This window comes from Chelonia mydas, chromosome 8 (genome assembly GCF_015237465.2).
Source record: "Chelonia mydas isolate rCheMyd1 chromosome 8, rCheMyd1.pri.v2, whole genome shotgun sequence".
Classification (NCBI taxonomy): domain Eukaryota; kingdom Metazoa; phylum Chordata; order Testudines; family Cheloniidae; genus Chelonia; species Chelonia mydas.
This window is the reverse complement of record NC_057854.1, coordinates 1559922-1587902: the sequence shown is the minus strand read 5'-3', so window position 1 is coordinate 1587902 and position 27981 is coordinate 1559922. Positions and strand designations below refer to the sequence as shown.

The following is a 27981-nucleotide window of genomic DNA, read 5'->3' as shown; positions in this document are numbered from 1 at the left end:
ACCCACCACAGGTCTCCATTCACAAGGGCTTTTATTCTCTTGTAACAGGTAGGCACATTTAAAAGAAAAAAGAAAAAAAAAAAAAGGACATGAGCACAAACAGCACAAATAAATTAATGGAAGCCAAAGAAGTCCGATTACCACTGATCACACACACTTCCAATCCATAATGACAACTGATTACAAGGGAAGGAGTCCTTGGTGCTATCAATGCAACACATGTGACAGGTGTTGCCATTAGTGAGGAAGTCTAAAATGAAGCTGTGCTACAAACCACGTTCTTCAAAGAGGGGGACACGAGCTAACCACTGCAGTGTGGTCAGGACATAGCCTCTCCGTGGAGCTCCAAGGAAAGACATTTCACTATAAGAGGCTTTTAACACTGGCTGCAACAAGATTGGGCCTTACATGCCATCTGACTGCTACGGTGACCACTACGGAAAGGACAGTCCAGGCCAGTACCTGTCAAAGAATCTAAAGACTCTGGAGTGACCAGTTTGCCGCAGGGCAAGTATGGAGATTTCACACTAAGCCTCCTTCCATTGCTTGGTGAATTAGAGGCTGCTTAGAAGTTTCTTCCCCACTTCTGTGGAGGAAGAGACATGAAGGTGCGTGTTGACTGTCCCCCAGGAATGTGTATAAATCTAGGCTAAGAAAAATATTAAGTCTTACCAGAGCACAGGAGGAATGTTTAAGATTAAATTCTCCCTCAGTCCCCCTCAATGCCTGCAAGCATGAATCTGATGTTGAGAAATAAAGATCCTACATAAGAGGGACTGTCCACGTCCCTTTCTCTAACTGCTACATCCCTTCCACACATACCTCTTACAAGATACAACTAGAACTCCAAAACAAAGCCCTAGAGAAAGTGCCACATCAACTGGAGTTCCATTTGTGCTCCCCACTGAAAGCAGCAGAATGGTGTCACCATGCAAAGATCTGAGAAGAAAATGAAGGGTTTCGTTCAAGCCACACTAGCTCTGGTCATTTCCTTCTCTGGGCCCACTGGAAAATGAAGCCCTTTGACAGCAGAAGTCAAGGTTTCCCCCCTGCCACCAAGCACCAGTACAGAACTGCACAACAGAATTTAACACTAAGGGCCGATCTTTAGAATGGTCACTGTTCATGGCTCAATTACCCTTTAAACAAAGAAACCCAAAAAGAAACAAACACTAGATGTGGAACTACTATAAGCAGACATTGCAGAGCAGGGGAGCTAGATGGTTATGTAAGGGAATCTTGATAGAGAACCTCAGTGAATGCTCCAGTTCTTGACAGGCTTGGCTGGAGGTGTTTGGTCTCTAGCACAAGGCCACCGGCTGTTGGTGTTGTCTAGATCCTAGAGAGAAGCATGTTGTCCTTCTGGCGACTTGACCAGGGCACTGAGCAGAGGAGAAGTAGAAGCCTAGAACATAACTGGGCAGGACAGCCCTCAGCACAGCATGATGCTCAGGAAGAGGCCTCCCAAGAAGGTGATGATTTTCAGGTTCTAGAGCAGTGCACATCTCCCAGTGGAATCTTGCTGTACAGATAAATAGGACTGCAACTGATACAGGACGGTTTATATGGACTTGGTGCTATTACAGAAACTTTCTAAAAAAACCAGGAGATTCAGGCTGCACTACAGAAGCAGTGACAGTTGTTTTCCAGATCTTGTTTCTGTCTCGTTGGTGCTCTGACGTGGAAGAAAGATGGACTTTCGAAGGTAACTGTGCAGGAGAGTGGGATGGGGAAGCATACCCAAAAACCACCCTTTAATCCATTATGAGGACACCAAGAACATCCTTCCTTGGAGGCAACAATATTCCTAGAATCCCGTGGGAGTGAGCACATTCATATCCCGGGGTTTGAGGTTATGGGACCGTGCCGACTGTTTCTTTCCCTCCATAACAGGAATGTCCATCTTGGGTGGTTTGAAGGTAGCTGGGTCCTCTGCCATCCTGGTGGCCTGGGCACGGATCAGCTCCATTGGGGATGGCTTCTGGGCACCCTTATAGGACTGGATGGTAAAGGCCGCTGAGGGAAGAAGTTGTTACAGCAGATAAGCAACAGGAAAGAGTCAAATATTGAACAGTTCACTCAGGTTTTACAGAACATTCACATATCAAGGTCTGCAACATAAGGAAGCTGCTTTTAAAACTGAACGTTAAGGTCTTGCCTTGATGTATGTAAGGCGCACACAGAAGAATCATTTCACTTTGTTCTCCCTCCCAGCTCCCCTGGAGTGTAGCTAGTGCCCTACAGTGCATGTTCCTCACAGATCCATGCAGAAGTGTACCAAACCTCTGGGAGGGCAGCACAGACAGTCACACCTATAGATAGCTTCTTCTTGGTATGTAAGAAGCAGAGATGACAATTTCAAAACTAGCTGCTGACAGGTGTGGTCCCATATATTTGACAGGCTACCTTCCACACAGATCTTAAGCACAACCCCTGCCATCAAGGAGAGGCTGCAGAAGTGTCAATACTGTTACTAAAGAGAACAGTGGCCACCTGCCATTTGTCTGTTTCCATTGGCACATCCACAAGATGCTCTAGTTTTAGACACTGAGAAAAGACTTGGGCAACACAAGGTGCAGTTACAAATAAAGGCTGTGAGGCCGTTACATAACACAGCCGAGTTTGTATGAAAAATCTATTTATGGCCACTTTGTGCTAGTTTTCACTGAATAGTTAGAGTTAGGGGTAGTAACGGCAACACTGGTGCACAGTTACAAGTCATCCATGTGAACCACTCTCTGAATTAAGTGTTTGCACTGTCATCTCCCGCTACCTCTGGCAGCTTTTGAGAAGGGTTCTCCTCCTAGAGGGCACATACCTGGGTCATTAGTGGATTTCTGGACAGCTCTGGGTCCAAAAAGGCTCCATTTTTCAGAGGATATTCTGTCTCTGTCCCCACCATCGGAATCCATGGGGACCAAGTCCGAGCCAGTGATAGAACTGGAGGATCCCTGACTAAACCAACCCCTGGAGGAAAAGAATAATTTTGGAGTATGTAACAACTGGAAGGAGAAACATGAGTTTAGTCTTTCTCACCATGGGACCACCAGAAGCATCCATTCCCAAAGCAAGCATGAATAGGCCTTTTGCTTGAAAGCCATTTCCCTATATCCATGGATATGTACATGTCTGCCCACCCCCAGTAGAAAGAATTTGCACCCACAAGGAGTTCTAGAAGCTCTCATACTAATCTAGTCAGTCTGAACATTCAGAACTGAATATTCCTACAGAGAATCCAGGGGAAGCTCTGAACTCCACCCCTTCAATAAGATATTTGAGTTCTCCAGTGCTGGCCAGGAAAGTTATCTGTTGCAACTCTGATTTTAAGTGGCCTGAAGGAAACCAACTCCTCCTGGGAGGCAAGGGACTGCCCTATGTGGGAGTGTACCTGTGTTTCTGTTTGGGAGAAGAGTGGGGGGTGCTGCTTGGAGTGGATTGAGTGGAAGATGTCTGTTTGTCGTCTTTGGCCATCTCTCCACTTTGCATCTTTAACTTCTGTTAGAAAGGGCAAGAGGAAAACAAAATCAATATAAACCTTTCAACAAGAAGGTTAGGAGTAAAGAATAGCCGGTTTCAGCATGAGCATGCCACTTCCCCTTTAATTGATGGAATAGTATAACAGGAGTTATAGCTTAGTGTGTTACAAGGTCTGCACGCAAGAGTGCCTGTTAAAGTGTATTCAACAGAGTAAGAGCTCCCCATTTCAGACTGTCATAGTTTTGCTACCAGAGCATTTCTGGAATAAGGTCTTGATTTATCTACTCCAGCCTAAAGGCAGCCAATGGTAACAGTTCGAAGTTATACACTCTTTAGATTCATACTGTCCTCTGTTAGTGCATTGTTAGGATCTTGATTGGCATTTACAAGGAAGAGGTAGTCTGAATCTGCAGTGAAGCTAGTTCATCCAGAGAACTATTAACATCTGTATCCTAATAGCACTGTCATGGCTAGGTGCCACAAGACCCAGGTGGCCTCACGCATTTAACTCATCTAGTTACTACCTCTAAATGGGTTATCATGGTTTAATATTTGTAAGCCATGTCAGCATTAGGATTCAAAATGCTTTCCTGCCTATGCAAACAAGAGACATGTCAGTGACCCTGTGCACACCAACCAGATTATTTCAAGTCCTTCCAGACAGCACAAAGTGATCTTTGAGGGCAGTCATGGTTTGAAGAGGGACTCAGGAATTTTCCCCTCATCTGATTCTATGACAGCTTGGATACCACAGGGAGACAGACTGCTACTGCTTTACTTTTATGAGCACCGTAGAGTCAATACATCTAAGAGTTACCTGTGTTCTATTCTGGCATGTATAAAACAGACAATTCTACAGCTGGAATACACCACAATATTAATGGTGACTGACAGTTTGATTGGATTTCCCAGGTTGTTTAATTGCCGTGGCAGCAAACATATCTTTATTTGTAAGCTGAGCAGGCTTCATATGGAAGTGGAAAATGAGATCAGAGTGGTTTGTTTTTGAAGAGTCACTTCTCAGAGAAAAGCTGCACTCACATCTATTGCATTCTTGACTTTTGGTGTAATGAAGTTTGATAGTTCAGTCTAACAGTCAAACACACTGAAGCCAAGACTACAGGAGAGGAGTAAATTCAGTGCTTTGTAAGAGAAGCAGAAATGCATTCAGCCCAGAATGACTACACAGTTACGTAAGTTTTATCTGCCAGCCTCTGCATCCCTGAGGCAGAGTGTGACATTCCACGTTAGTAACTGTGAAGGAGAACTATCAGACACTACAGACATCTCTAATCCTATATTGGGGAGGGGAGTATTTTCTACTCTATTTGCCCATGATATCTGAAGAAAAATATTACAGGAGAAGTTCAAGATTACTAAAGTGAACTGTTGCAGGAAGGAGTTCTGCAAATCATGCACTTCAGCTGATGAAACTGCTCACCTTTTACACATTTCAACATTAACAAGCATCTCAGTAATGTAATAAACCAATGATCTGTTCCCTTACAAAGTAGAGACTGCCTAGGGGAATGGAGCCTGCTGGCTTCTTTTCTGGAGGGGACAGGGAAGCAAGCAACAAAGTAGTTAGAGCAGCTAAAACTCATGTTTTCAGAAGGAGAGAGGCAGGTAGTGGAGCAGCCCTGAGTTACTGCTGGAAGACAGCTTGTCTCTTACATGCCCAGGAGAGCAACAGAAATGGAGGTAGCTGAGGAGTCTGCACAAAGACAGGAAGCAGAACTGAGTTATCTGGGAAAGCCAGAATTGGTGATAGTTGTATTCCCACCCTGAAGCTTTATTCATGTATTTTAAGAAGTATTAACATCCCTTTGAACACATGCAGTGCCATGGCAGGATGGCATGTCCAGCCTCAGACAGGTCCACAGAAATTTACAATTTTAAAGGGTAATTTATATTCAGGGTGGATCGCTGCACTGAAAAGAAGGATTCACAATTGATTGTGATTTGAGTGATACTGAAACAGACAGTTACATCTATTTACATACTAAAGACTAACCTACTAGAATCTGAGAGTTAAATTTTGGGGACGCCACAGACTGTCCCTAGTCATTGCAACGCTAGTGAAATGCACGACTTACGAAACAAAGCCAAGACAGGCTATTTAAATAGAAAAATCCGGCCATTGTTACCAATACAGAGTTCTACAGACAGCTACAAACAGCGAGAGTGAGCCCCAACACAGTTCCATGAACCCTTCCCGAATTCTAGGGGCCATTTGAGTCCCGCAGAGGTAAAGCGGCACACAAACTACAAGAAAGCCAAAGCAGAGGACGAGACAAATGTCTTACATGGAGTGCCTCAGCCACACGGTGGTACTTTGTCTCCTCAGCCGTGAGGCCCTTGTGGGGAGTGTATCCAGCATCTCTTAGCCCTGCCTGCTGTTCAAAGCGCTGAATGCTCTCCTGAGTCTGCTCTAGAATGAACGAGATGAGACATTCACACAAACCAGTGGAAAACACGGATGCCTGTATGCAGTTCTGGGAAACACAGAGGCAGCACGAGAAACTGGGTTTCCATGATCCAGAATTTAGCATTGTGATGAGTCAGCACAGAGATCGAATGTGACAAACACGTTAGAGGGATACAATTTCTAATTCAACAGATCAGAAAGACATGTTAGTCATTAGGGTTCTAAGTAAACAGAACAACAACTCGGAACTCTGCAATAAGACTGCTCCCAAATCACAGGGCTTGTCACAAGCACATCTCAGCCAGAAGGGTGAAAGCTAGCGTTGCTCCTGAATTAGAATATTTCTAAAACCCCAGGCAGTTAAGATAACCACTTAGAATAATCCCAATGCATCCAAACTCCATATACACAAGTATTGCTGCCAGTTCTTTACTTCAGACTCAGGTGTTCTGAACGGCTACTGTAGCAGTCTTTCAGAAAAGTTTGTCAAAAATGTTAGTGGTTTTTGAAGGTTTTAATTCTTATTTATAACTACTGGTAAAGTCTTAAGTGATGGAAAGAACTGTTTGAGAACTTGATAGTTTCCTGCAGAATGCCAGTCCATCACTAAAGCAGTACAGAAGCTACACTTCAGCTAGAACTAGGTTCCTCACTGCTGACGTTTTTGTAAGACTTGCTTTTAGCAAGATGCTCAGGTCTGCCAGCTTTCTATAAAAGAGCTTCAAAGACAACTGCAACGTGCTCTTTGTGAGCTTCCAGAACGCTGTGCTAAGACAAACCCAACAGGGCTGGAAGTACTGCTTGAATATTAACGTTTGAGCTTTAGCTAGCCAGGCAGCAATAAAGTAAGATCCAGTGACAGTTACACCCTTGTGGTTAGCATCTACTCATAAGGATGGAACAGATCTTACTGCACTACAGACCCAGTCTCATTCTAAAGCCTCATTGTTAAAAGCACAAAGTTCTCTTCATGTTCAAGACAGCCACACTGCTGCCCATGAATGCATGAAGCCAGTGAGTTATACTTAAGTACTTATTAGTTTGAGGGGTCAATCCTCCCTTTCGCTCTGGTACAATTTAAGATCACTTACTGGTTAAACAGAATGAGCTAATAAGCAAACAAGTGACAGCTGGCAGCACCTGCTCCCATGATCCTTGTAACAAAAATAAGACTATAAAACACTGCAGCAGACATTAATTGTAAAAAAACAATTTCTCCACACCTCCATCACCAACCCAGTTCCAACATTAGAAAGAAAGTTTACAGAGTTTCAGATTTATTCATCCAGCACTTGATTTAGGGCAGAGTTTCCTGCATTTTTCCATTAGTGCACCTACAAAGCTTGTGAGGCCCCCTCAAGTGCACAAAAATTGTTTTAGCCTACACAAATTAGGTCTATATGGTTTTGAGGCTGGCTGAAGAATTAGGCCATGAAATCTGGTCAAATGGACCATAGACTTGCATGTGATCTCAGCACATACCCCACTCCCATATCTATTAAGTAGCCTACTACAAATACATCAGAGTTCTTACTTGTAATGAGAGAATTCATGATGATATGAGTGGCCTTGGCCTTCACCACTGGGACCTTGTTCACACTTTCAGTGGAAGATGAGGGGGTTATGACAGGTGGATACATGCTAGTCTCCCCTTCCTCAACCTGTGCAGAGGAAGTGGGGTACAGTTTAAGACAAAGGGAAAGTTACCTCTTGAGCATTACACACCTTCCCTGAATTCTCATCACAACAGGGCTTTAACCAACACATAACCAGTTAAGCAAAAAAGTCAACTTGCATTGCTTAAGAGTTAAGACTAATCATAATTGGCACTTCAATGTTCTTAAGGAAATGGACATTTTAGTGTCCTTCATGATTAGGACATTCCTGTTATCTACTGACAACAGGCACTCATTCTTACATGGATTTGGAAGGCACTGGGCTCACAGCCAGCAGGTTGTTAGTCAGAATGGTAAAGGTCACTGGGGAGGAAACTAGAACCAACCACTTCTCTTTCCACTCAGGGCCCAATCTGACCAAAACATGTGGCAGGTCTTTCTCCATGAAAGGAGATTCTTTGATAGATGGCACTAAAGTTGCTAGCCAACATCCTAGTTAGAGAGATCAGACCCACATATAAGTCATGGAGCTCAAACTTTAATGTTATTACTCTAGGCCCTACTCCAATACTTTATACTGGTTTTAAGACATTCTAAACTTAGTCAGGTAGCTTATACCCAAAGTTTTGCCACTCTTAACTAGACTCTGGGGACTGTGTCTGCTGGATTCTAATTCATTACTTTATAAAATGAAAGCACCTTTTGAAGTGACAAACAATTCTTGCAGCTTGAACAGAGGGGAATAGTCTTCAGTGCTGGGCACTGATTTTTTTACACCAATGTCCAACCTAAGACAACTTCACAAGGAAGTTCCACTGGCAGAATAAAAACCAGTTTAAGCAGATACAGTTAAGCCAGTTCAAATGACTGCATGGACACGAATTTCAGCATAAGTGTGACTTGCTTCAGTTTAATTAAACCTGATCCTAATAGAGCTAGTTAACCAAATAAGCTGCTCTTACACGCAAAGAGCAGACACACGCCTTTTGCACTGATTTAACTGTATCAGTTTAAATTTACATCTTAACACCCACACAAGTTTCTCATTTAGACAAGTTCTTGGAGCATATTCATTCTATGGTCACCAGACACTATGCATTTGCTTAAGTGGACAGAATCACAGAGGACATACTCATACTCTTCAGAGTTTGCAGGATGCCTTTAAAAAATGTAAGCAATTGGAGTTATGCCTTTGTTTCTTTCTGATGAAAGAAAGCCTGAAAAGTTATTTCCCTACCAGCACCCAAAGAAAAGGAGAGGTGGGGGGCGGGGGGGAGGCAGGAATGTCAGCTCTGGCTTTGCTGGAGGTTTCAGAAGATATGTATTGAGTTTAAGGGGTAGGCTTGTTGAAGTTGACATTTTAGAGAAAGGAGGTCTGTGTTAGTCCTGAGTGTTTAGTCAGAGTGCTACGATGAATCTTGGCCAACGCTGACTTAAGGTCCCTCCTTCTCAGTTGGAGAGCTTTCGCTCTTGTGATATTTAACCACTCCTCCAGTCAGACTCACAAGCGGCACAAGAACTACATTTCTAATGTCAAAGTATCAGGAAGTTGTCCTTGATCAAAACACTCCCAGTTTTGATCCACCTCTGCAGGTCACCTTAAAGTAGTAGTCATTTGCTTAATCCAGAAGAGTTCCTGGTTTTCATCCAATTAGAATCCAGCAGACACCTCCCTGCCTTCTCCTCACCCATTCTAGAGTGCATACCTTTGAAAGCTCCTGGTACTTGCGCTCTGGGATGACTGGCTGTTTCCACAGGACATTGGAGCACATATCTGAAGGGGGAGGAGTCATCGGTGCTGTATCCTCCAGGGCATCATCATAACTGAATGCCCGACGATGCATTCCAATAGGCAAAGACATCTTTCCTAGAAGCCCTCCAGAGCCATGCTCAATAGCTAAGAACAAAGATGGCAGCTTTCACAGTGGGATGCATCTTGGACATATCAAACGGGATTATCTCTGTACTGGTTAAAAACACTGAGTCTTTAAGAATCTATTAACTTTTCAGAGACATGGTACAGCTCACAACAGTAAAACCCACACCCAAAATGAGATTGGTGCTGGAAGCACCTGTTATGGAGTTTGTCTTAAGCAGCTACCCAAACGACCAGTAAAGTCTGTGGTCTAAGAAGGGACTTTTAATGGGCAGTTACCTTGGGGATATTTTTATGTGGTTGCTAAAGAAGTTCATCCTTAGTACAAGTTTCACTATTTTGGAAGAACAGGTTTCTACGTGGGAAAAAAACAACCCTATTTTTAGAACTTGCTGGAGGAGTGCCTGTGCTTGCAAGACTGAGGAGACATAAGCTGCAATACTCCTCTATAAGACACTTGTGACAAAGCGGGACTGTTCTTAATGTTTCCTCTGAATAGTGTGGGGGTGCCTCAGTTTCCCCTAAGCAGTTCTTAAGTCTCTAGGGGGTGGGATAAGGGTGTATGATCGTTGCAGAGCCCTAGGGGGCAGGTGTGGGCAGGGGTCTGGACACAGAGAATGGCCGACACCCTGTTTCCTGGCAACTGATGGTCTGGCCCTTCCCCCCTGCAAGGTGAGAGCTAAAGGGTTGGAGAACAAAGGAATCCAGTGATCTCCTGGCCCACAAAGCCCAGAGGAGGCGGGGCTGGAGAGACTTTCAGTTTGGGGCTGGCTGAGGACATGGAGTGAAGTGCAGATGGGGTTGTCTGGCTCACTGCCCCCCAAAATGGACCCAGCTGAGGGGTCCTGTTCTCTGCACCTACAAGCTCTGTGTTAGACCAGGTTCCTGTCGTCTAATAAACCTTCTGTTTTACCGGCTGGCTGAGAGTCACGTCTGACTGCGGCGTTGGGGGGCAGGACCCTCTGGCTTCCCCAGGAGACCTGCCTGGGCGGACTCGCTGTGGGAAGCACAGGGAGGGGCACAGGATGCTGAATGCTCCAAGGTCAGACCCAGGAAGGTGGAAGTTGTGTGAGCTGTGTGTCCTGCAGACAATCTGCTCCCAGAAAGGAGACTTCCTCAGAGTCCTGACTGGCTTTGTAGGGAGCAGTTCCAGAACGTTGCCCGGGGACTCCGTGACAACACTCTAGTCAGAATTATACAGCCTCTGCAAAATTCTAGGAGCTGTTTTTGTTTTACTAGCCTCACTCCAAACTATCAGATTAGATATGACACTTTAATCACAAAGTAAGTTATCCATAACTACTGCTTCACATCTGTCAGTCACAGTTAACAGCAGTACTTCAAGCTACATCACCCTACATAGCAATCTGTTAAGCAGTTACATATATCGTGGGCTAAAACGCAAAGTTCATCAATGACTAGAGAAAATCTATGTGGTAAGACTGCCATTGAACAGGAGCACGAAGTCTGATTTGGGTAAAAAAGCAGCTCAATTTTCTAAACAATCCAGGAGTTGAGAGATTAAGACTGACAACTTTGTCTGTGGCTAAACCAATAATAGTTCTAAAGTGACAGGCCTCCGAGTGGTAGCCGTGTTAGTCTGTATCAGCAAAAACAATGAGGAGTCCTTGTGGCACCTTATAGACTAAAATTTATTTGGGCATAAGCTTTTGTGGGCTAAAACCCACTTCATCAGATGCATACAGTTAGGAGTTTATTTGTGCAATCCAACAGCACTGTTGAAATTCAGGATCTGATTTTATTTACATATTTTGGAAGGCTGTTCTACCAAAAAAGAGTTTGCAAGTAGCATGCATTCTTACAAGATCTATTTATGTGATCAGGTATTCCCATAAATTAGTGCCAAACAATCAAGCTGCTATTTTCAGACCCTCAGGTGAAGCGAAAACATGCAACACTTTGTCAGGTCTCCACAAATCTACTCACAAATCTTCCCTGATTAAACAATGGTGGGGTGGGGAAGGAACATTAACATCAGTCTCTGGATGGCTTTAAGTGATAGGGCCCCTAGCAGGGTCTATGGAAAGCACTGAATATAAGTTCCAGCAGCTGTGGGGTGAGAAGGAGGCTGCACCAGAGCTAGATATCCCAGCTTGGAGAGCACAAAAGGCACATACTAGGGAGGACATCACTCCTAACACCTCCCCACTGCATCTTTCACACCTTCTTCTGCATAGCAGGAGTATGACAAATTCTCTAGACTTCGCTAATGAATTGTCCTGTCACATTAACAGCAACCAACTCTGACAAAAGCAGTCATGTGACTATCAGTAGTGTCATGACTGAGGCAATCACTAACTAGAATAGTTTAAACCAGTGGTTCTCAACCCACAGCTGCGGCCCAAGTCATCCTCAGGGCCATACTGGTAGCATACATATTGTGTGGATTTGGCCCACATAACACAAAGAGCTGCATATGCAGCCCACAATGGTAAATAGGGTCTAAACCAGTGGTTTTCAGCCTAAGGTCTTCAGGATACAGTCTTTCAGATGTATTTGTACAGCACCTGGCACCGTGAGGCCCTGACACAATATAAATAATTCACTGGGAGGAGCACTGATACAGTGGCACTATTTAAAAGCTGACACACTAGCCTCAACTGGACACCAAATACCCTAACCAGGCTATACACCTGATCCAGACTAGAGAGCCTACATAAAAACATGTCTTCTCACAATTAACAATCACGTAGGTGACTAGACTAAAATTTACCGGAAAGAATTAGTTTTACCAGGAATATCTGGTTGTCTTGAAGCCATGATGTAATCCAGATGTTCCTCTATATGGAAATCCAGAGCCGATTCCCGTTACCTGATAAATCCAGAGAATGTTTTTATCTGCAAAAGGCACCAAGGCTACAGTAAATATGAGCCGAGACCATCTTATGAAACACGAACTCGAAGTGCCCACGGGAAGGCTGGGCTGGGGGGCTGCAGGATGACAACGGGTCTGGCCTAGAGTATTCCAGCCAGGCCGCAACCCCCCCGGGGGAGGCGTGTGACCCGCCCTGCGCCCACGGCCACCCGCCTGCCCGGAAAGCCGAGAGGCCGCGCGCGCCAGCAGCGCCACCGCCCCCAGCTCCCGCCGGGCAACTCAGCCGCGGCCCCCGCTCCCGCCCCCGTCGGGCAACTCAGCCGCGGCCCCCGGGGAGCAGGGCGCGGAGCAGAGGGGCCCGCCCGCGGCCCACGCGTGACAGGCTGGGGCCCAGAGACCCCGGGTCTGCGCGGCCGGGCCCGCCCGCGGCCCCCCCTCCCGCCGGCCCCCCGGCAACCCCTCCCGCCCCACAGCCCCCGGGCTCCCTCCCGGCCCCCCAAACCCCCCCGGCCGCCCCTCCCCCCTCCCGCTCCACAGCCCCCCTCCCGGGCCCGCCCGCCCGCTCCCGCCCCACAGCCCCCGGGCCCCCTCCCCGACCCGCGGCCCCCCCGTCCGGCCCCCCCGCCCCCGGTACCTGGGCTCCCCGCCCGCCGCTAACAGGCCCGCCGGGGCCGCGGCCCGCCCAGCAGCCGGAGGAGGCGGAGGCCGCCCGCGGCGGGGCGCGGGGCAGGGCGGCTCGCAGGCTCCATGGCGCGGGCCCGACCGAGCCTCCCCCTCCGCCCCAGCGCAGCAACGACGGCGACGGGGAGAGGGGGCGGAGCATATAGAGGGCTACAGTCCCGCGATACTTCGGTGACGCCGGTTGCAAGATGGAGGCCGCGGGCCGCCGTGAGGCACGCTGGGAATCGTAGTTCTCCGCCCTGTGGCCAAAGGGCTCGCGCTGCGTGGCCCACGCACGTGGCTTGAGGGCTCCGCAGGAGCAGACTCCGCTCGCCCCGGGCCGCCTGGGCCCGCCCCTCGCTCTAATGCCCTGCAGTGCCCGGGCTAAGGGCCGACCGCCCGTGCGTGGTCCCACGCGCGATGGACGGGGGCCTAGCACACCCTTCCGCTCCGGGCAGCCCTGGGGGTCTGCAGACGGTGGCGCCGCTTTCCAAGGGCTTCCGCGCCCCCCCGTGAATGTGTTTCGCGGGCTGCCGCTGCCAAAAGGCTGAGAACCGCGGAGCGAGGGGAAGGAAGAGCTCTGGGGTCTTTCCTAAGGCCGCGCCGTTGGGGAACGTGGGAGCGGCCCACGCGTGACCCAGCACTTGTCAGACCCGGGCTCCGTCTCCTCCCGCATCCGGGCTCCGCCCGGGGCCAGCAAACGCTGCGCAGAAGCGGCCACAACGCGCGCAGGAAGCAGCGAGGCTCGGGCCCCGCGTAAGGGCGGATCCTGCCCAGCCGGTCCGCTCGTGGCTGGCTCGCCGGCGGCGCTGGGAGCAGAGCAAACGCGGCTGTCCGGGCGGCTGGGACTCCCGCTGTTTAACCGAGGGCCTGGGCCTGGCTCCACTTGCCGCCCGCCCCCGGCGGTACTGGAGCGGGTGCTCCACGGTGCGGCAGCAGCGGCCACGGGCCTCTCCGCCCCGGAGACCGGTCACCGCGGTGGGCCCCGGCGTGGCACGAGCAGGACAAAGTGCAGCGCCGGGGGGAGCTGAGAAGCACGACCCGAGGAGCAGCGCCCCGCAACAGCCGCCAGCACGCGTGGGGGGGGAGCCCCCGCTGAGGGCCAGAGCTCGTCTGAGTGTGGCCGCGACTAGCCCGCGCGGGCAGCCCAAGGCTCCTGGCGGCGCTGACCCGCCCCTGGCAGCCGCGGCGCCTCCAGGCACAGCGAGCCCCTCCCGCGTGGGCGAGCCCCACTCGCGGCCGGCGGCCCTGCCCACGGCAGCCGCGGTATCGCAGCCGGCCCGCCTGGCCTCCGAACAGGAAGAGGAACCACCTCGCCCGCCGCCTCCCCGCCCACGCGCGACGGGGGCAGAGCGGCGCGGCCCCTTTGAGAGCCCGGCTGGCGGCCCAGCCGCGCGCAGCGGGGAGCCGGGCGCCCCGGGCCGGCGGGGGCTCTCGCCCTGCGGGCGGCCGGGGCTCGCCAGCCCCGCCCGGGCCCCCATGGCTCCTCCCGGCGCCTTCGGACACCTGAGCCTGGCGCTGGGCGCCGCCGTGGCCGCCCTGGGCTCGCTGCTCTTCATCGCCTGGAGAACGTACTTCCCCGGCGGCGGCCGCTGGGGGGCGCGCTGGGGGCCGCCGCCGGCCGCGGGGCAGGTAAAGCCGGGGGCGCTCCGCGGCCGGACCCCGGCGGGGCGGGGGCGGGCTCTGGGACCCGGGCCGCGCACGTGGCTGGAGACCCCCGCCCCATTCCCTGCCAGAAGCACCGGCAGGTCTCTCCCCCCCCCCCCCGTTTCCTCCCCGGGGGGCAGGGGCGGCGCTGGGCTCCCTGGCAGCGGGGTGCCAAGCCCTGCGCCTTGCTGCCAGGGCTGGGGGCACCTCCCTTCTCCCCCAGGAGCCAGCAGCTCTGGCTGGGCCTGGTCAGGGACTGCGCTCCCCAGGGCTGGGTGAGGCCTTACTAGCCACGCGGTGGGAGCCCAAGGGGGCCCTGCCCTCCACACGGAGTTCTCCATGTAGCCCCCCCCGCCCGGCCCTGCACCCAGCCCTATCTGCAGCCAACAGAGTCCCCCCCGGCATTTTAGCTCTGGGGCAAGCAAGCATATGTGTGCCCCCTTCCAGTTGTTTCTGTCATTTTTCCGTCCAGAGATGATGCGGGCGGGGGGGTCATGTGCCCCCCAATTTTTTGTATTGTACCCCCCCAACTCAGACAAGCTGGGTGGCCAGCTAAGGTGAGTCAGGGAGTGGATGTGGTGTCCCCTCTTCGAGCTCCACCATGCAGGGCTTTACACGGCACCTGTTTCCACCCGGGTTTCCCGCCCCCTGGGTGCCTGCCCTGCTCCCCACACGCTGGCATTTTGGTCCTGGCATTCAAAAGGTGAACTACAGAGCAGCCTGGGATACCTCCTCCCCTGGAGAGTTGGGCTGCTTCCTGGATGTGGCAGCCGGATGTTGCTATAGGCTGGCATCAGCCCCCCTCTGCCTGCCCCACTGCAGCAACTCCCCTCCTCCCAGTCCCCGCCCCTCCAGTTATGGAAATGGCTTAGAGCCCCCAGGTTGTGCCAGGTCAGGGCAAGCCCACAAGGCACATACTGGGGCAGGGAGAGGAAGGCACTTCACCTGGAGACTGCAATTTGAAGTTGTGGGTATACCCCCTTGCTCTCCACCTCTTCAGTGAGGGACCTGTGTCAGGAAGTCCTTTGCTAGACCCCAGGCATAAAGCTGGTTGTCCTCCCCTGCCATAACCTGTGGCCCCCAGGGGTTACACCTGCAGGGCTCCAAGCTGCCAGTGGGCAGCACTGGGCCCTGCGCAGGGAGATGCGGGCAGGGGGTGGGCTGACGTGGAATTGTGGTTCTTGCAGGGGACATGGGGCACCATGTGGCCACTTGCTTTGCTTGTGCTTGGCCCAGGCAGCACCTCCTTCAGTACCTGAGAGAACGCCCTTCCCTTTCCAGGGTCCCTGCATCAGCCACTCCACTGCTCTAATTCCAGTCCCTTGCTCTCCTGGCAGCTGGATTTCTCCATGCGGCAGGTCCTGGTGCTGGGCCTGGAGGGAGCTGGGAAGAGCAGCGTTCTCCACTACATCTCCAGTGAGGCAGCCAAGGACCGCACAGCACCCACCCAGGGCTTCAACTCAGTCCAAGTGTACGCAGAAGGCTTCCAGATCGACCTGCTGGAGCGTAAGTCTGGCCCTGGCCTCCCTTGGTAGGGCCAGGGCCGACCTCTTGCCACAGAGCGGGGAGCTTTTAAACTAGTCCGCAGGGCTGGCCCACCTGGAGAATCCATGCTCCGAGCTAGCCTGCCCAGGAATTACCTTCGACTCCATGCATGTCTGGTCACCAGCTGCTAGAGCACTTGTGTAAGTAAGTGCCTCTCAGTTTGGTTAGAGGTGCCTAGGCCCCTCTGCACTGCTTCTCCCCCACTGCAGGAGGGAGTTTTGTCTCCTTCCTGATGCCCCCAGGAAACACATTTAACAAATCTTCACACGCACACACCCCCGTTTCCCATGTCTTCTTCCCAGTTTAAGCCTGGGGTGCAGGGCTTCGGAAATGCACCCCTGACGCCCCCACCCCCCATTCCTGGGCTGGCTGCATAGATGATTTCTGGCTCTTTATATCTCAGTCGGTGGCAGCCAGAACTTGCGATTTTACTGGAACCACTACCTGAGTCAGGCCCACGTGCTGGTGTTCGTAGTGGACTCTTCAGACGGGCCACGCCTCCCTACAGCTCGACAGGAGCTGCATTGGCTGCTGGCTGAGGATCCTCGGTTGCCCTTGGTCGTCCTGGCCAACAAACAGGTCAGAATCTCAGCATCTCGTCCCTCTGGGCACTTGTAAGGCTCTGGCTGGCCAGGGACAAGGCAGTTGTAGCAAAGGATTTTCAGACCCCTAAGGCAGGGCTGCTTGGGCCCAAAAGGGGACACATGAAGAACCCTCACAAACCTCCTCCTCTCTGCTCAGACAGCGCTCCAGTACTGCAGCGATGAGGGGGTATAAAAACCCAACGTAGAATAGAAAGTGAAGGGCACCTTTCGTTGGCCTCGTCTTTGCTAACGCACGTGTGTGTGTGCGCGGGCACGCACTGCATATAGAAAATCCTCAACAACCCCTTCTCCTGCACACACTCTGCCCCTTGGGCGAGGATGAGACACGCCCAGGACAGAGGAAATCCCGGTGCTCAGCGTCATATAAGAACACGTATAGAACAGAATTTAGTTCAAGCATATAACTCAGATCTCCGGCGTTCTAGCTGGCACCACGGTTAAATTGTGGTTTCCAGGGGAAGAATAACAATGTAAATGACCTCAATTCCAAAAGGGGGGCTGAGGCTCACCTAATCTGCAGCCCTCTGAGCATCACAGTCCGGCTCCCCCTACGCTGCAGGGATCCCTTCCAGTTCTTGGGCTCTGAAGCTATGCCCAAGTGCAGACTCATCACTTTCTGGGGCCACCTTTCCCACAATGAATGGGCATGAGCCCTGGCAGCTCCATCCATGCAGGGCCCTGCCCCGCCCTGCCCTGCCCTGCCCCACCCTGCCCTGGCTGAGCCCTGTTGGAAGGGGAGCTGCATGGGTTAAGGCAGATGGTGGCTTTGCAGGTTGGTTAAGGAGCTGAGTGACACCATTCAAACCCAGCTGCTCCTGGTTTCTCCTAGGACAAGGGTGATGCCCTGAGCATAGCTGAGCTGCACCAGGAGCTGGCCCTGCACACGCTGAATGGACAGAGGGAATTCTTCCTGCTGCCCACGAGCGCCACTCACGCTGCGCTGGCCACTGCCACCAGCATCCGGCGTGTGAAGAGTCTACTGGTGGAACTGCTCTCCCAGCTCTGAAGTGTTCTTCACGCTCTAGAGACGGGCAGGTTGGACTGACCCTGCTGCTGCTGGTCTTTGCCTGGAACTGAGGTGCTGGACTGGAGACTGCTGGCTCTGCACTGTCAGGGGCCAGAGCCGCTCTACTGCCATGCTGCTATCCCCCATCGGGTTCTCTATGCTCCCCTGGGGAGATGCTGTGCAGTTACACCCCCTTGGGATCTATGCACGCTGCCCTCAGGACGCAGCGGCCCAGCCCAGTCATGGATCTCTGGTGAGATGGGAGAACAGCCTTTGTCCCCATGCAGCTCACGGACGGAGTCTCCCATCTCTAGCTGGGGCACAGTGATGTTTACACACAATATCCTCAAGCCCCCCAGTGACACTTAAATTGACAAATCTAAATGAAGGATACGTAGGCAGGCCCCCTGGGTGCTTCCTGGCACAGGGAGGGCAGGAGATGGGGCAGAGGAGGGGCCATAGGAGCTCCTGCAATGAGGCTCTTCTCTGGCAGGCAGCAATTGTCTTTCCATGGTGCGAAGGGAGCAGAATCCCTCATGGGGCCAGGGCTCCTGCAGTGGGGTTAATGGGGCTGCTGGTACCATGCTGTCCCGTGGCCAGTTACTGCCCTCTGCTAGGGAGGAGTCTCCCCGGGCCCCACTCCTGTCTGCTCGCAGTTGCAAAGAGACAGCGGCTCTTTACATGTACTGCTGCTGGGAATGGGCCAGTCTGGCCATGCAGGGGAGCCCACGTTCTCGGGGTGAGACTGGCCCCTCTGCTGGCAACGGGAGGAGGTGGCATTTTTGTCTTGCTCTGCTCATTGGAGCTGGCTAGCCAGGGTAGCTTCTGCCCATGGAGGGACAGTTGCGGGCGGAGGCTGGGGAGAGTCCAGTTGGGGCAGCTTTTCTCCCCTGCCTCACAGGGACTCTTCCCTTCCCTTTAAAAAGCTTTGCAGGCAGGTGTCTCCCATGGCTGTGAGCCACGACAGGTACCGGAGCCACAGTGAGGGGACACCTGTGCTGCTAACCCCCAGGAAAGGGGGAAGCTCCTGGAGTCAGTTGCTGCCCAAGCCGTCCGGCCTGCAGGGACAGATGGGGTAGGTGCCTAATAGACAGAGGTGCTGGTGCCAGTCCAGCCTCCAAGCAAAAGTCTGCAGTTGGTACAGGTACATCCCTGCACTCACACCCACCCACGGTGAGGAAAGGCAGTTGAGGCTCCTACAGGCCTGTACTGGGTCCATATGCTGTGTCTGGAGCAAAGCTCCACTGGGAGAGTAAATCACCCCCAGCAGCCGTGGCTGAAGCATTCCTGAGCAGCCCCAGAAGTGGGGCAGAGAGCCCTGCCAGAGCATGGGCTCGGAGTCCTTGAGAAGCAAGTGGGAGTGAGAGGTGCCTTGCTGGGAGACAAAGGAGGGGCAGGTGCCTGCTGTTACACAGGAAGGGTGCACCTGCCCATTCCTGTCTCCAGCTGCCTAAGGGCCAGGTGCTTCCCTGGCTTGTAATCACAGCCTGGGTGTGGAAGAGGCCAAGGGTAGGTTGGTCTGCCTGCCCCATGCTCAGCAGGAGATGGGTGTAGAAGGGGAGAGGGGTGTTTTCTAGAGCTCTTTAGGTGCTCCTTGGGGAGCAACTCTTCCCCAAGCCAAGTAGTTGCTCTGCTTCCTGCTACCCCCATTCCTTCCCCTCTCCTTGTGTTAGGAGACGAGGCAGGGTGCGGGCAGAGGAGCTACAGGGCCCCCCAGCACTGGTGCAGCGCTACTTTAATGCATTCAGGCCATTTGCTGCTGCCAACCCCAGGGCTGGAATTGCAGAAGGACACAGGCAGGGGGATCTTGTGCAGGCTGAGTGAGCAGAGCCTTCAGGGTCAGTAGCACTCAGGGCTGGCAGCTGCTCTGTTACCAAGGGGATAAGCCTGAGCCTTGTGCAGTAAGTCCCTCCGTGCAGTACCACGGAAAAGCCCCTGGGAGGGGCAGGCATTCTCTAGGGCCAGTGACATTCAGCCTGAGGCAGGGGAACAACAAGTGGCTCTTTGCTGCTCCTGCTATGAAAACACTGATTTCATTAACCAGTCAGGCTGCTTTTACTGTATTAACCAATTGTGGTTGATAAAAATACTTGGTCAGCCATTTTGCTGTGAGAATAATCTATACAAACTAAATATTTCCCCGTCACACTGTTTAAATATGACTAGTACAATAGTAAATGGAACGATGAATTCACACGACTGTGGCTCTTTTGGGTACCCCACTCACTAATCTGGCTCCTCACCCACTGAGGCCTGGGTAGCACTCTGGTAGAGATAAGGGCAAGCGTGAGTCCCTGCCGGTGAACGTGTAGCGCTGGGGAAAGGCAGTACCCTGCCAGCCTCTCCTCCCAGTCCCAGGGCTGCTGTTCTGAAGCAGCCAGCAGCAAAACCCTGTGGACTTTTTGTGGGGACTGAACAATCCAGCCCCATGGCTGCATTGGGCAGGGGGCCACAGCACCTCCCAGCCAGGTGACTTGCACCACCCGTGAAGAGCCAGAGCAGTTCCCAGAATGAAGACTTCCTTGGGTCGGTGCCGGGGCCACCCCAGCTCTGCACAGTGCAGGGAGGAGCTGAAGCCCTTGAGCGAGCTGCACTCGGGCGTATTCATGCTGGTTTGGAAGAGTCTGATTTATTGTAACTAAGAGCTGCAGGACACAAGAGATGGTCTCTTCCCTTCGCCCCCACTATGGTGAGGCAGTGGCCATCTCCCCAGTGGCCTTAGGGCCTGCAGAGCTACACGGAGGAGCCCGTTCTCGCGCATGCTCAGTCCCACCATCTCCCCATGGAGGGCGGATCCTTCCTGGCCCACCAGAACCTACATCTAGTTCAGTGGGCCCCAGCCTGCACATGGTGAAAGGGCACCAGCAGGCAGAGTCAATCTTCCCTTGTTTGCCTGGAGTGGCGGCACAAGACCTGCCGTTGCAGGTGAGTCCAACAGGGCAGGGTGGGGGCAGTTACTGTTGGTCCATCTTGACCTGCTGCAGGGATGCAGTGAAAGCCTGGAACTCCTCAGGGTAGAAGCGCTTATACACACCGATCTTCCTCTTGATCTGCTTGGGCGTGTCCTGGTAGTAGTTCTTCTCGTCACGAGCCATGTCCTGGGGGTGGGGAGAGGGGACGGAGTCAGGGAAGCTGCCTCGCTGGGGGCTGGATGGAGCAGTTATCCAGGAGACCCCCACAGCCCAAGAACAAGCACCTCTGCGGCTGGCTGCACGCAGCACAGGGTTGGCACCTTGAGCCGCCCACTCAACTCCACTCACAGGCAGGTGTGGTTAGAGGCTGGGTGAGGTTTCATGCACCCTAAAGGTGACTCAGATGCAAACCAGGAAATTCAAAGAGCCACTTCCCTGACAGAGCAGCCAGACAGGAGGAGGCAGGCTCCAGGCACGGAACATCTCTGGCTGCTTCTTGGTGCCCCCCCAATGGCTAAGAAGATGCTGTGACAGGATTGCGCTGTCTCTCTCCCAGTGGCCACAAGCACTGAGGCAGAAGCTCCCAGACATGTCCTCCGACCCTCACCTGGCAAAGGCAGGGACCACCCACCTTGTAGTTCTCGCCATGGTTCCGTATCATGTACTGCACATAGTCGATAAGGTCTCTGGAGAGTGTCTCCGACTTCTTCTCCGGGAGGCTGGCCTCATACTCCAGCTCTAGGCATCGCAAGACAAAGAGATAGAAACACTGCATGGTTCTAAGGAGCCCTGATGCTTCCAGAGATTGAACCTGGTATCTGTGGAAACGAGACTGAGCCATGCATCACTGGCAATGGCTGGTCCCTCTCAGGGACACGTCCAGCATTAATGACCACTCCCCATTCGTGGGGGTAGACACACCAACACCTAGTAACCTGTGGCACTGCAGCTCAGTGGGTTAGAGCAGAGAACACACATTGGAAGTTCCCAGACTCAAGGCCTTCTACCACATGTGACATGTGTGTCTCATCAGCGCAATGGCCAGCTCCAGAGCTCAGATATGAGAGCAGGCGGGAGTGGGGTTGTCATGAAGAGACAACATTCAAGATATGCCCTGGCGGGGGGATCAGATGGAGCAATTAAATCCCAAGCCCGGGACAGAAGCTGGCAGTGCAAATTAAGGGCCTTTGACACTTTCGCCAGACCAGACACTTCGAGGGCTTAAGATGGTGACGTTCAGGGGCTAATGAATCCTGAAACCCAGCAGGGCCAATGTTCAGCTCACACATCAGTATGGGACAGAGTCTCCTTAACAGTCTGCATTACACTAGGCGCAACTGTTACCTCCCAACTCACAGCCACACGCTACTAAGTCTCCTGCTCGGAGGGGAGGGGCTGCTGCTGCAGGCAGCTTTCCAGGATGCTCCTGTGGGCTTGTAGTCCTGCGACAGAAACCAGCTTTCACCCACCCCCTTTTTGATATGACAAGAAGCCAACGGGCTTTGCCTCTTAGTTTCCTAGTTGCAAAAAGCACCAGAGATCAGTGGATCTCTATAAACAATCAGAGGAGCAGAGCTCTCTCTGGTGGGAAGGAACCAAGCCAGGGCACAGAGGAGTGGGGAGAGGAAGTGGAATCCATCAGACAGATCCTCACCTAGGGCACAAAGCAGAGAACATGAACCAGTGGTAGCTCAGCTCTAGGACAGGGGTTATTGGCTACATGAGCTCCCTCTGCTGGCTGCCCCCACAAGAAGAGAGTTCTAAAGCCATTCCCGACATCTGTGGCAAAGCAGCAGCACCATAAGAATAAATACCAGAATCATGGCATAGTAGGGATCCGTAATCCTTGGCTGAAGGGTGCATACTGCAACAGCAAATACCCAAGTTACCAACCCACCCAGGAGCCTAAGAGCTGCACCTCGTTCGCATGAAATGAGCACAGTGGGAACTGCAGTGCCCAGAAGCCGCAGTGGCCAGCAAAGCAAGCACTCTTAGAACCAGAGGAGGGTGGTACCAACCGTCCAGGACGTAAGGCTTCCGCACAACTCTCTTCCCTTTGTCTTGGCCATCAACCTCCATTTCCATCACCTGCATTGAATGGGAGATGAGACCGCTCAAGAAAACTCCATTCACCTGGGGCTCATGCATTCACACATGGCTTTGGAGGCTGTTCCTTCCCCATCCAGCCCTTGCACCACTGACTGGCTTAAACAGATTTCTTAGTCATGTAACTACAACCACCTCGGAGTTCAAAAAGCCTCATTTACCATTCACTTCTTATGCTGGCTGGCCGGCCTAGAGTCACTGTCCATGTTGAGAGAAATGCCTTGTGAACATGGTTGCTTTCAGGTTCTTGATCACAAGCCCACTGTGACAATATTTGCTAAGGCCAAGTTTGGCCTGACAGCATGTGTTTTAACAAAGAGGGGGACTGGTCACTGCTTTCTGTCCCTCTGATCCAAGTGAAGTGTCTCCAGGCTAACCCCACTGCCCCTGGCTAATGAATCCCCAAGTAAAAGACTCAACAACTCCTTGCACATGCGCGTAAATGCTCCCTGCATTGCCACTTCTGGCCCTTCACACACACACACACACACACACACACACACACTCTCGAGAAAGAATCAAGATGGCAGACCACACTGGGTCCACACCCCAAAGACCAAGGCAGGACACGTTTTCACGTTGTCCAGTCTAGTTAGGGGTCTCCTATTGCGACTGGGCATCCATCAGTGCCCTTGGAGAATTGTCACCCATCCAGGTTGGGGAGTGTTGCCAGATAACCCAGCTGATTTTTCCCTTATGTTCATTTCCACGCTTTGGGCCCCCTCTTGGTCCCTGGGGTTTAGCCTCTTGGGAGAAATGTGTTGCTCTTATGCTGTACTTACCGGTAGCTGCTTTTTCCGGATGGGAATCGCCTTGTTGGGGTCTGCAGCCAGCCCCATTTCAGCCAGGTTCCGAGACACGGATTTGGTTCTGTCCCACGCATGTCTGATGTGGGAGCTGGCCAGAGACAAAAGAGGGAGGAAAGTGGCCATTTCACACCCAACACCACACCAGCTGATGGCCCATCCCTGCCGCAAGAGCCCTGTTCCCACCACCTGTGTCTGGCCTCAGGAACCCCCCCCACTTCCACCCCCCGCAGCAGCCAGGGCAGACCCCCCGGCGCAGGGTCTTTAATACTCCTGCAGTAGCTGTAACCCCTTTATGGGGTGGCTCGCACCCTAGTAGGGGGGCTGTCCTGAGGGGCCCAGCGTCCCCGCGACCCACTGCACGGCCTAACCAGTGATGGAGCCCAGGATACTGCCCACTCTGCCCCCCTGCATGGGCCCACCCCCTCCCCCCGGTCCAGATCCCCCCGGTCCAGATCCCCCCGCTCCCCCCCCCGCCCAGCCCGCTCCCTCCTCCTCCCCTCGGCCCGGCCCGCTCCCCCTTCCCCGGCCCAGCCCGGCCCGCTCCAGCCCAGCCCGGCCCGCTCCCCCCTCCCCGGCCCCCCCGCCCAGCTCCCCCCTCCCCGGCCCCCCCGCCCAGCCCGGCCCGCTCCCCCCTCCCCGGCCCCCCCGCCCAGCCCGGCCCGCTCCCCTCCGGCCCCCCCGCCCGGCCCGCTCCCCTCTCCCCGGCCCCCCCGCCCGGCCCGCTCCCCCCCCCTCCAGCCCCCCCCGCCCGGCCCGGCCCGCTCCGCTCCGCTCCGCTCCCCTCCAGCCCCCCCCCGCCCGGCCCGCTCACCATTCGATACGCGGCGCCGCCCGCTTGCGGCTCTGCCGGTTCAGCCGCTTGCGGTTGACGCTGTAGCCGAACTTTTGGCGCCGGTTTTTCCCTTTGGCTTTCGGCATCGCGGCGGCTGCGAGCTCACGCGGCTGCAGTCAGAGACCCCAGGGCCGCCGGGGCGGGCCGGGCGCTGGGCGCGATGGGAAATGTAGTTCTACTGTCAGGGCTTCCCTAGGACCTTCCCTAGGGCCCGGTCCGCTGTGGACTATATATCCCAGCAGGCCTTGCGCTAACACGAACGGCTGGAGCCGCAAGGCCTGCTGGGATGTGTAGTCCTACGGCAGCCATTGACTTCCGTTCTAAGTACGGTGGCTGAGGAGGGTCCGGGGCAGTCACCTTCCTGTGCTGCTCGCGGGAGTGGTGACCATGGCTCAGAGCTCCCCGCCGCCCTTTGACCCCAGCAGCCCCCCCCTTATCGAGGGCTTCCTCCCCACCCCCCTGCATCGGGAGGGGTTCCGGGAGAAGTTCCTGCGCAAGACTCGCGAGAACCCGCTGGTGCCTATCGGTGAGTGGGGGCCCGGGGGACGGGGAGTTGGGGGTCTGGGGAGCGAGGGGCCTGGGGAACGAGGGGGTGGGTCTGGGGGGAGTGGGGAGCGAGGAGTCTGTGGGGATGGGGGAGTTAGGGGTGGGCCTGGGGGATTTGGGAGCTAGGGGTCTGGGGAGCGGGGGGGTGGGCCTGGGGGATTTGGGAGCTAGAGGCCTGGGGGGGAGCTAGGGGCCTGGGGAGCGACGGGGTGGGTCTGGGGGGAGTGGGGAGCTAGGGCCTTGGGGGGGTCTGGGGGGCACAGTGGGAGTTAGTGGTCGGGGGGAGGGTGTGATATGGGGGGAGCTAGGGGTCTGGGGAGCGAGGGGGTGGGCCTGGGGGATTTGGGAGCTAGAGGCCTGGGGGGGAGCTAGGGGCCTGGGGAGCGACGGGGTGGGTCTGGGGGGAGTGGGGAGCTAGGGCCTTGGGGGGGGGTCTGGGGGGCACATTGGGAGTTAATGGCCGGGGGGAGGGTGTGACATGGGGGGAGCGAGGGGGTGGGTCTGGGGGGAGCGGGGAGCTACGAGTCTGTGGGGATGGGGGAGTGAGGGGCCAGGGGGAGTGGGGGGGTGGGCCTGGGGGATTTGGGAGCTAGGGGTCTGGGGGGGAGCTCGGGGTCTGGGGAGCGAGGGGGTGGGCCTGGGGGATTTGGGAGCTAGGGGGGTGGGTCTGGAGGGAGTGGGGAGCTGGGGCTTTGGGGGGAGGTCTGGGGGGCACAGTGGGAGTTAGTGGTCGGGGGGAGGGTGTGGCATGGGGGGAGCTAGGGGCCTGGGTGCCTGTTGGAGTGTGGGGGCATATCTGAGGGGAGTGGGGAGCTAGGAGTCTGTGGGGATGGGGGAGTTAGGGGCCTGGGGGGGCAGGGATGATGTGAGAAGCAACTGGGACAAGTAGGAGGAACTGGAAGGGTTTGGGGATGCTCAGGAAATGGGACATAACCCAGGGAGAGCCCTTGGGGTGTCCCCCTCCTGCCTACTAACCACGCGGGCAGGGAGAGGGAGGTGAAGCAGGAGAAATGGGGTGGGGAGGGAGGAGACATTGAGGTTTGGGGAAAGGGGTGGAGAGAGTTAGGGGTGACCCACAGGGGGGGCCCTGAACCCTGCCCCTCAGATCTCAGCCACCACCCCCCACTAACCTCCCAGTATTGTCCCTCTCTGCAGGCTGCCTCTCCACTGCAGGGGCTCTGACCTATGGACTCATTTGCTTCCAGAAAGGCAATACCCGCCAGTCCCAGCTGATGATGCGGGCCCGTATCCTGGCTCAGGGCTTCACCATTGCTGCCATCATGGTGGGGGTGGTGGCCACAGCAATGAAAGCTCAGAAGTAAGGTCAGGCTGGCGATGAGCTGCAGCCTCCAGGAGTGAACAAGCAACCTGTGCTTCGTGTTGTAGAAATGGACCCTTTGGCCCTGGAGAGAGTGAGTGCAGCTCTCATCTTGCTGGGGGACCAGCTCAATGGTGGTGGTGGAGCAATTATTAAAGATCCTACGGGGTTCTAGAGTTCTGGAAATGCAGCTAATACACCTGAGTGATTCAACCTAAAACCTGACCTGCGAGATTTCTTGACTTCATGGGCACTCATCCTTTCCTGGGGGACCCACTGGCAGCATCAGTCTCTAGCACCCAGCATTATTAATGGCCGCTGGATCCATTGCCTTGGTGACCCCCCTGGGGAACGGGCTGTGCTGACCCTTAGGCACGATCAAGTGATGAATCTTTCCGGGCAGGGAGTGGGACCAAAATACTGTGGATGGGAGAGAACAGTCCCCCTCTCTGGGGCTAGATCCTGTCTAGAGAGATCACATCCCATGACCAGGGCTTGTCTGGAAAGAATGTGAGATCTATTAGGTTACCAACCATAAGCCAACTGCACCCATGCTTTGTAAAGAGAGAATTGCAGTGAGATTCTGATCAGGACATTGAATTCCAAAGCAGAGGGAAATTGTGAAGGGTCCTTATGTACAATGGGGAAAAAACCAGGTAGAGAACTGCTGCTGTAGTGATGGAGATTAGGACACAGGAAATGCAGCTCCCTGTTGGAATGTGTGAAACTGGAGAGTTTCAAAGGTGGGGTCACATCAGGTCTGTGGGTTTTTTAATATTAATGGTTGGAGTTTAACTGCTGTGAAACTAATCAACCTTTGTCAAGAACTAGAAGTTCCTGCATTCTGAGTCTCCGATGCCCAAGGGGAGCAGTATTTTCTCCTGTCTTAAACTTCCCAGCAGGAAGCTCTGTCTAAAAGCTCTCCATGCATTAACTGGAATGTGTTTAGTATTAACATTGAAAGATGGGAAAAAATCTCAATGAATAAGGATCCTCCTTTAGCAGGCACTTTTGGAGCTACATCAATATTATAAAGAATCTTTCCTCTTCCTAGGTCAGACATGCAGAGCTGGGGTGGGAGGATTTAATGAGAGGGAGGGAAATGGTCTGTTGAATCTAATCATATCTGCAGGGTGTAGTTCTCCTGTCCTTCCTTTTGGCAGCTGCATAGTGCAGGACTCTGAAGGAGAAAGGCAGAAAGCAGATGGTATTGACAGCACCAGACTGGTGGCTGGGGTCCTGCATTGAGCGGCTGACAAAAGGAAGAACATAAGGAGCTACACACAACAGACATGATGATCTATGCAGAAGATTTGTGCCATGAGGGGGTCTCCATGCCATATTGTGTCCAGGGAATCTTTGTGACTGGGGAGGGTCCCAGCTTGCCTCTCAGATCCCAGGAGGTTTGCTGCCCTGTACTTGTAAACAGAGCCAAATGGCCTCGAGTCTTTGAGACAGTGAATGTGGAAGCCTGTAAGCGCAGCGTCTCTGAGCAGAGTAAAGCTACTTGGAAGCAAGGCTGGACAGGATGAAGTCAGAGAACAAAGACTTAGTAACATACCTCTTGCTGCCTCCCACCACCCTTCCCCGGCCAGACCCCAGTGACTTGCATTGGCCATTTGGATGGACAGGGTATCTTGTTTCAGCCAAGGGTGCTGTGGCTTTGAATCTTGGCACAGGAGGAAGGGATTGCAGGGTTAGTCTGGCAAGCACCTTGTTCATTTGCAATCTGGCAGGGCTCAGAGTGGTGGGGTTGGCTCAT

General features: G+C 53.7%; 4 protein-coding genes across 15 annotated transcripts; 2 read left to right on the top strand and 2 right to left on the bottom strand.

Annotated features, from left to right (window-relative positions):
* Window positions 1-14: 14 nt before the first annotated feature.
* KIAA1191 (KIAA1191 ortholog) lies at window positions 15-13053 on the bottom strand. 9 transcript variants are annotated; one of them, XM_037907707.2, is made up of 8 exons: window positions 12868-13053; window positions 12151-12256; window positions 9228-9418; window positions 7440-7566; window positions 5784-5908; window positions 3389-3495; window positions 2819-2967; window positions 15-2016 (listed from the first exon to the last, which is right to left on the bottom strand). In XM_037907707.2, the coding sequence occupies exons 2-8, from the start codon at window positions 12176-12178 to the stop codon at window positions 1808-1810; spliced, it is 936 nt and encodes a 311-aa protein (XP_037763635.1). In that variant the 5' UTR covers window positions 12179-12256; window positions 12868-13053; the 3' UTR covers window positions 15-1807. The 9 variants fall into 9 exon arrangements, with proteins under 9 accessions (XP_037763635.1, XP_043409005.1, XP_037763636.1 ...); XM_043553070.1 differs by having other exon boundaries at window positions 15-2013; window positions 12868-13046; XM_037907708.2 differs by having other exon boundaries at window positions 12151-12230; window positions 12868-13042.
* A 482-nt stretch (window positions 13054-13535) lies between these two features.
* Window positions 13536-19890, top strand: ARL10 (ADP ribosylation factor like GTPase 10). Of its 3 annotated transcripts, none has more exons than XM_037907715.2 (4): window positions 13536-14525; window positions 15878-16046; window positions 16489-16664; window positions 17520-19890. In XM_037907715.2, exons 1-4 carry the CDS (start codon window positions 14373-14375, stop codon window positions 17694-17696), a joined length of 675 nt encoding a protein of 224 aa, XP_037763643.1. In that variant the 5' UTR covers window positions 13536-14372; the 3' UTR covers window positions 17697-19890. The 3 variants fall into 3 exon arrangements, with proteins under 3 accessions (XP_037763643.1, XP_043409007.1, XP_043409008.1); XM_043553073.1 differs by lacking the exon at window positions 13536-14525 and adding an exon at window positions 14566-15097; XM_043553072.1 differs by lacking the exon at window positions 16489-16664 and having other exon boundaries at window positions 15822-16046.
* A 415-nt stretch (window positions 19891-20305) lies between these two features.
* On the bottom strand, window positions 20306-24660 carry NOP16 (NOP16 nucleolar protein). Its single transcript, XM_037907718.2, has 5 exons — window positions 24335-24660; window positions 23497-23611; window positions 22627-22696; window positions 21240-21346; window positions 20306-20794 (listed from the first exon to the last, which is right to left on the bottom strand). The coding sequence occupies exons 1-5, from the start codon at window positions 24439-24441 to the stop codon at window positions 20651-20653; spliced, it is 543 nt and encodes a 180-aa protein (XP_037763646.1). The 5' UTR covers window positions 24442-24660; the 3' UTR covers window positions 20306-20650.
* An 82-nt stretch (window positions 24661-24742) lies between these two features.
* Window positions 24743-26439, top strand: HIGD2A (HIG1 hypoxia inducible domain family member 2A). Of its 2 annotated transcripts, none has more exons than XM_043553075.1 (2): window positions 24743-24881; window positions 26107-26439. In XM_043553075.1, the coding sequence occupies exons 1-2, from the start codon at window positions 24743-24745 to the stop codon at window positions 26238-26240; spliced, it is 273 nt and encodes a 90-aa protein (XP_043409010.1). In that variant the 3' UTR covers window positions 26241-26439. The 2 variants fall into 2 exon arrangements, with proteins under 2 accessions (XP_043409010.1, XP_037763647.1); XM_037907719.2 differs by having other exon boundaries at window positions 26057-26439.
* Window positions 26440-27981: the final 1542 nt, after the last annotated feature.